The sequence below is a fragment of the Esox lucius genome, chromosome 22, assembly GCF_011004845.1.
Source record: "Esox lucius isolate fEsoLuc1 chromosome 22, fEsoLuc1.pri, whole genome shotgun sequence".
Lineage (NCBI taxonomy): Eukaryota > Metazoa > Chordata > Actinopteri > Esociformes > Esocidae > Esox > Esox lucius.
This window is the reverse complement of record NC_047590.1, coordinates 18,020,024-18,027,948: the sequence shown is the minus strand read 5'-3', so window position 1 is coordinate 18,027,948 and position 7,925 is coordinate 18,020,024. Positions and strand designations below refer to the sequence as shown.

The window sequence follows — 7,925 nt, the reverse complement described above, 5'->3', positions numbered from 1 at the left end:
GTCGAGGTATTGTGTGTTCTTTAGGAGTGTACATTCTTCATATTGTAGTACAGCATTGCAATGCAGTATTTATATTCACGCTTAAAACAACACACTTCCGTATGCATGGATGTACTCACATTGGTTCGGAGCGGGTTTGGCAGGTGGTGTGTGTAAACTGGAGGGATTATTCCGCATTTCCTTATGTACAAAGACATGACAATCTCTGCTACTAACATTTCCTTTTCTAACAGTTCATTATGTACAAAGACATGGCAATCTGTACTCCTATAAAAAAAAATAAATAATGGTAATGGCTATTTTGTGAATTGTTAACATGCCATAGTTTAGCAATAGTTTAACATATCCTAGCTATGTTAACATCTGCAATGCCTACTGTCCTTAATGGGATTTAATACAGGCCCAGATATTTCAGCAGGCTCAGCTGACCTGTATTTGGAGCCTGCACATGACCCTGCTCACCCATTCTATTGTTCTTTCAGAATTATAGAAACACTTGTAACTCATTGATTAATATTACAATAAGTTTAAGGGCTCTTTACTGTTTTGCTCTGTTATAGGCAATTCAATGGATTTTCAAATCAAGCCAACATTTGTTGTAACCACAAACCCTGTCAGAACAGTGCCTTTAAATTATCAATCAATTGTTACACTGATTTTCCACAATACAGACATGAGCCCAAAAGTGTAAAAACAGATACATGAATATTCATGTTGCCCATCATATAATCTGGGTGTCACTATATAGTACATATTCCACCAAGCACAGACCTCAAACGAACAATGAATGCTGAATTCATTATAAACTATACTAGACATCAATGACAGTCCTGTTACCACAATCACATACAACTGCTATTACAAGAGAAAAAAGTAAATTCTGTAATAGTTTATATTCAACAGTTTCCAGACACATGGGTTTAGATGGGTGTGACGTTTATATTTTCAGATAGAAATAGATTTTGTAGAGCAGTGGGGGTGGTTAGGCAGGTGAGAAAACCGTACAAAGGGGTGGAGGGATTACTTCCACAGCTAACCTGCGTAAGTAATCAGTTCATTATCCTTCTTCTAAGAAATATAAACATTCACAACACCTCGTCCATCCCATTGATTTACAGCTAGCGGTACCTGAACTTAGCTGAGGTTTGTAATGTTGGTCAAAAGAAAACGGGCTCATTAAATATTTTCTCCCACAACAGTCTTTCTGGGTGAGGAACCACCTAACATTGAGTTCTCCTATAAGGCTTTTTGTTTAATGTGATGCGCAATTGTGGCTTGGAAAAAATGAACATATCCATCTGCTGATGAAGGACATGCTTTGCCTGCTCTTATGTCTCATGTTTGTTGATTGGTGTCCAGGAGAGACCCGGTGATTCACAAATCGTGATACAGGTCGGATAGCAGACCTACTACATTGTATTGTATTCACCGCCAGCAGCTGAGTCATTATTGAATTAAAAATGATATCTTTATCAGCTTGACATCAGCTTGCTTCCTCATCTAAAGTGGATAGCTGATAATAAGGTTAGGGTTCATTGGATCAGGCATGCTCAAGAAATGGAAATAGTCAACCTGAAATACAGTGTTGTTTTAAAACATTCAAAACATTAGGGGTTAGCGTTCATATATGCTGCCTTGCAAAAGTATTCAAACCTCTAACCAATTCTCTCATATTATTGAATTCAAAATGTTAAAATGTCATTCTGTTTGATAGTTTATTTTAGAAAACCCAATTCAAAATCCATAATTTTAAGGTGACATGGTTTTATGATGTACAATATTTGTAAGATAAATAAAAAACTGACATTTTGCTTGCATAAGTATTCAACCACTGTGCCTGTGGAAGCTCACAGTTGACACAGATGGGGGAAAAATTGCCCTGACAAAACACAATGAACTTCCAATTGGCCTCCATCTGTGAACCATCTGTGAACCATTGAAGTTGCAGTTACATTTTCTGTGTAAATACCCCACCGTTGAATTACAAGGAACCTAACCAACCTCAACAACCTGGAGCAAACCTGCATAAAGAATGAGCCAAAATCACTCTGACAATGTGTGCAAAGCTGGTATATACTTACCAAAAGATTTAAAGCTGTTATTCCAGTGAAAATTGGCTCTACCAAATATTCATGTGTAGGGGTTCTACACAACATACAGTGCTTCTGCGTATATTGGCTCCTTTAGTAAATAAGCACAAAACAGGCTGAGAAAGAACTGTATTTGCTGTTTATCCTTTTGGTCTTTCATTCAGTCTATTTGCAAAAATCAGACCTTGAAGTAAAATGATTGAAAAAGTAAATGTGGAATAAATATTTTCTCTAAAACATGTGCCTTAATTATTGGCCCCCATAGAATTTCGCATGAGTAAAAAATAACTGAAGTTCACTATATGACCAGAAGTATATTGACACCCCTACTAATTATTGATTTCAGGTGTTTCAGCCACACCCATTACTCACAGATGCAAAAAATCCAGCCCAAAGCCATGAACTCTCCATTGACAAAGAGTGGCAGTAGAATTTGTCATACAGAACAGCCACATGTCAGTTTGTGATCATTTCTGCCCCAGTCAACTGAAAATGTGCTATAATTGTGAAGTGGAAGCATCTAGGAGCAACAACAGCCTAGCCACAGCGGGGCGCCGAGTGCTGAAGCGAATAAACATCACCTATCATCTGTTGCAAACGAGTTCCAGACTGCCAACATCAACACAAGAACTGTGCATTGGGAGCTTCACGGAATGGGTTTCCATGGTCAAGCAGCTGTACGCAAGCCTCACATCAACATGCACAATGTCAAATGTCGGCTGGAGTAGTGCAAAGCACACCGCCACTTGACTCTGGAGCAGTGGAAACGTGTTCTCTAGAGTGATGAATCACACTTCACTATCTGGCAGTGTGATGGACAAATCTGGGTGTGGCAGATGCCAGGAATTCGCTAACTACTGGAATGCACAGTGCCTACCGGACCTTCCCTGTTCCAGCATGACGGTGCCCCTGTGCACAAAGCATTGTCCATAAAGACATGGTTCCATGAGGCTGCTGTGGAGGAACTCGAGTGGCCTGCACAGACCCCTGACCTTAATTCCATTCAACACATTTGGGATGGATTGGAACAGCGATTACGAGCCAGGCCTTCTTGTCCAACATCAGTGTCTGACCTCACAAACACCCTTTTTCCCACAGAGACACTCCACAATCTTGTGGAAAGCCTTCCCAGATGAGTGGCGGCTGTTAAAGGCGGACCCAACTCCATATTAGTACCCATGGTTTTGGAATGGGATGTCTAACAAGCTCATATACAGTGGGAGAACAACGATTTTGCAGGTTTTCCTACTTACAAAGCATGTAAAGGTCTGTCATTTATATCATAGGTACACTTCAACCGTGAGAGACTGAATCTAAAACAAAAATCCAGAAAATCACATTTTATGATTTTTAAATAATTGATTTCAGTTTTATTGCATGACATAACTATTTGATCACCTACCAACCAGTAAGAATTCCAGCTCTCACAGAGCTGTTAGTTTTTCTTTAAGAAGCCCTCCTGTTCTCCACTCATTACCTGTATTAACTGCATCTATTTGACCTCGTTAACTGTATAAGAGACACCTGTCCACATACTCAATCAAATAGACTTCAACCTCTCCCCAATGGCCAAGACCAGAGAGCTGTGTAAGGACATCAGGGATAAAATTGTAGACCTGCACAAGGCTGGGATGGGCTACAGGACAATAGGCAAGCAGCTTGGTGAGAAGGCAACAACTGTTGGCGCAATTATTAGAAAATGGAAGAAGTTCAAGATGACGGTCAATCTCCCTCGGTCTGGGGCTCCATGCAAGATCTCACCTCGTGGGGCATCAATGATCATGAGGAAGGTGATGGATCAGTCCAGAACTGCACGGCAGGACCTGGTCAATGACCTGAAGAGAGCTGGGACCACAGTCTCAAAGAAAACCATTAGTAACACACTACGCTGTCATGGATTAAAATCCTGCAGCGCACGCAAGGTCCCACAGCTCAAGCCAGCGCATCTCCAGGCCCATCTGAAGTTTGCCAATGACCATCTGGATGATCTAGAGGAGGGATGGGAGATGGTCATGTGGTCTGATGAGACAAAAATAGAGCATTTTGGTCTAAACTCCACTCGCTGTGTTTGGAGAAAGAAGAAGGATGAGTACAACCCCAAGAACACCATCCCAACTGTGAAGCATGGAGGTGGAAACATCATTCTTTGGGGATGCTTTTCTGCAAAGGGGACAGGACGACTGTACTGTATTGAGGGGAGGATGGATGGGGCCATGTATTGCGAGATCTTGGCCAACAACCTCCTTCCCTCAGTAACAGCATTGAAGACGGGTCATGGCTGGGTCTTCCAGCATGACAACGACCCGAAACACACAGCCAGGGCAACTAAGGAGTGGCTCTGAAAGAAGCATCTCAAGGTCCTGGAGTGGCCTAGCCAGTCTCCAGACCTGAACCCAACAGAAAATCTTTGGAGGGAGCTGAAAGTCCGTATTGCCCAGCGACAGCCCCGAAACCTGAAGGATCTGGAGAAGGTCTGTATGGAGAAGTGGGCCAAAATCCCTGCTGCAGTGTGTGCAAACCTGGTCAAGAACTACAGGAAACGTATGATCTCTGTAATTGCAAACAAAGGTTTCTGTACCAAAAATTAAGTTCTGCTTTTCTTATGTACTTATGTCATGCAATAAAATGCTAATTAATTACTTAAAAATCATACAATGTGATTTTCTGGATTTATGTTTTAGATTCCGTCACTCACAGTTGATGAGTAAATTATGGACTTCTACATGCTTTGTAAGTGGGAAAATCGGCAGTGTATCAAATACTTGTTCTCCCCACTGTAAGTGTGATGGTTGGGTGTCAACATACTTTTGGTCATATAGTGTATATTCCCAATCATATTTTATTTTTTAATTTCACCTGAATGATTAGGAACACTTAAGTGGTAAGTTATGTCCTTGAAGAAAATTCAATTCAGAATGCACAACAAGACCTTAGATATGCAAAGCAGGTAGAGGCATTCCCAAGAAGATCGCTACCAAAGACGCTTCTACAAAGTACTGAATAAAATGGTCTGAATATTTATATACATGAGATTTCAGTTTCTGTATTTTCAATAAATTGGCATAAATGTCTAAAAATGTGTTTTTGCTTTGTCATTATGGGGTATTGGGTGTATTTTTTTTATCTGATTTTTTTAAATATCTGATAAGACAAATATTGCCTTGATCTGATGTACTCTGAATACAGAACAACATTGCAACACCTTATCTAATGTAACAAGATTCAGCTGAATTTGGCAATACCAATGTCAAAATATTAAAGGACTATACTGTATATTACATAATGTACAGTAATTCATTACTTCATTTCAAACAGGGCTGATACCAGAATCAGAGCAAATCTGGAATTCAATACCAAATGCCTAGAGCAGCAGTCTGTTGATGCACAATTTAAATGGAATTGTATTTTCCTCCTAGCACTGAATCTGTAGATAGTGATTTCATTAAGGTCTGTTTCCTACTACTTAGTTGTGGGGTTGGCCCACCTATCTCAAAAACTGATTTTTCAACTATCCTGAACTGCTTTATAATGTACCTTGGATTGAATACCATCCTGAAAAGCCAGTTTCCATATGTGCACTGACCCATCATTTTATGTATACAAACATTTATTTATATAATAATACACAATAACAAAGTCAATCCACAGAGTGCCAACTTTTTGCAGGTTTTTGTTCCTACCTTTTTCATTTTTGATTTTTGATTTTATTAGCCGTGTTCTCTTGGTGAAAAGATGTATTTAACTACTGCTGTATTCTATAAATGAATTTCATAATTGGACAATTCAAAAAAAATGTCAGGCAGCGTTATTTATTAGTAATGGGGATCTAATATATTTTTTCACCTAACCTTGGTTGAATCTACCAAGGACACTTCCTGTTTCACTCAAAACCCAGATTTATTTAATCAGGCAAACGGACCCTTAATTTGGGACCCTTCATCGTAAAGAAATAAAGAAGCCAAAAAACAGCCCTCCTTGGATTGCCACTATAATAATCATTGCATGGACTGACTTTCCTTTGTTCAGTACCTAGAAAGAGTGCATAAATACACAGCTTGATTTTATGGAACCACACTCATGCAGTGGGTCAACCCTGTATTACACCAACCCTGTATTACACCAACGCTGTATTACACCAACCCTGTATTACACCAACTCTGTACTACACCAACCCTGTATTACACCAACCCTGTATTACACCAACATTGTATTACACCAACGCTGTATTACACCAACCCTGTATTCATGAATTATACACTCAGTGGCCAGAATTCTTCTCCTTTTCCAATCCGCATACTTAATATCCAACATTCAAAGACACCAAACATGGCAGATCGGAAAAGCTTAAAATAACCGATTGACTAAATAACTATACAGTGTGGGACGACCACATTTCCCTTGAAGGATTTAACAAAAGAGGAGGAAAGGCTTCAAGAGGGATGCCTTGTTGTGCTCTAGCCCAGAGATCTGGCTGATGTGAACTGCAAAATATTCTTCAATGTAGTAATCTTTGGCAGGAATCTTTGGCTCCAGTCGTTCTGTTTGTTGAGGGTCCACCACAGGCCTTTTAACACCCCTTAATTCGAGCTGGCGACCGGAAATTCGAGCTGGCGACACATTCTTTGCCTTCACAGTCACTTATGAAAGGTGATAGCACCTCACTCCGTGCAGTGAACTTTATTTTTTTTACTTGAGTCAACAATCTATTATATTAAAATGGTCATCTCAAAAATCTCTCACGAAACAAAAAAAGTTTATCTTTCTGCTTTTTAATAGCAAAAATAAAACATGTCAAACATCTGCAAATAGCCTTGCTAAAAGCTACCCGCTAATAAATAAAATAAACATGAATGCAACATATCTACTTTTGAGCAGTGGTGTTGTAAACAGACAATGTTTGCGTACCAAACGGCACTCAATTCTCTATATAGTGCACTTAGTTTTACCAAAGCCCTACAAGCATGGGTCAAAAGTAGTACACTAAAAAGGCTATACACATAGTATTATTGTACAAAAGTAAAGGCCTATTGGAAACTACTGAAATCCCTTCAGACAAGAGGTCCTGCAACACATCTGGATTGGCCATATTGTCAGAGGGAAGACCGATATGAACACGAGACTGTAGACCGTGGAGAATGTGCAGTGCCTTTGTAGCAACAGTGACATAATTTCCTGACGTCTCAGCAGCCCACGACTATGTGACAGTCCTCTCGACTCCACCCACTTCAACAGCAGGGGGAGGAACATGGCGGGGGGGAAACCTTCTTCATCCTGTGGACCGGTCGGGTTTGGGTGCTGGGACTGACAGTGAAAGTACTGCTGCGTGGAGGGCTCGGGTTCAGCTGAAATGTCAGTCAATAAATAGGTTTGTCACGGAGGCTGGCGAGAACTCTGTGGCTCTACGGAAATGCTAGATAGGGACTGTACATGGATATACATATCCGACTGACTCTGGACGTAGATATATAGCCTAGAACCCAGCCCCATCTGGGTGGTCTTCGGTCACTCAAATCGCTCGTAGTTCCTCGTCTGCCGCACTCGAGGAACCATATCAACCAGCAGCCTGTAACAAGGTCAGGAATTCATGTTAATAGAAATGCAATACAGCACACAGACACATGCACAGACTGCTGCAAATGTATGTCTTTTGGATAAGACTTTCCCTTCTCGAACCCCAGTCCTTTCAACAGTTACATAACCGTCCATTTGAAATCTCCATTCCTCTGAAAATTCATTGGGTTACAAGACAAAATAAGTGACATCCGATTGGAACCTACTGAAACAGAGCAGAGCATCCCCCCTCCCCAAACACCCTGCTCCACACCTGAACCTCAT

At 40.6% G+C, this 7,925-nt stretch overlaps 1 protein-coding gene across 1 annotated transcript in view; it reads right to left on the bottom strand.

Moving 5' to 3' along the window:
* Window positions 1-5,783: 5,783 nt before the first annotated feature.
* Window positions 5,784-7,925, bottom strand: part of LOC105019666 (transmembrane protein 163) — a 39,999-nt gene continuing 37,857 nt past the window's right edge. Inside the window, exon 8 of the mRNA XM_010886016.3 lies at window positions 5,784-7,653. Coding sequence (XP_010884318.1) covers window positions 7,593-7,653 — 61 coding nt within the window. The 3' untranslated portion in view covers window positions 5,784-7,592. The remainder of the gene's footprint in view (window positions 7,654-7,925) is intronic.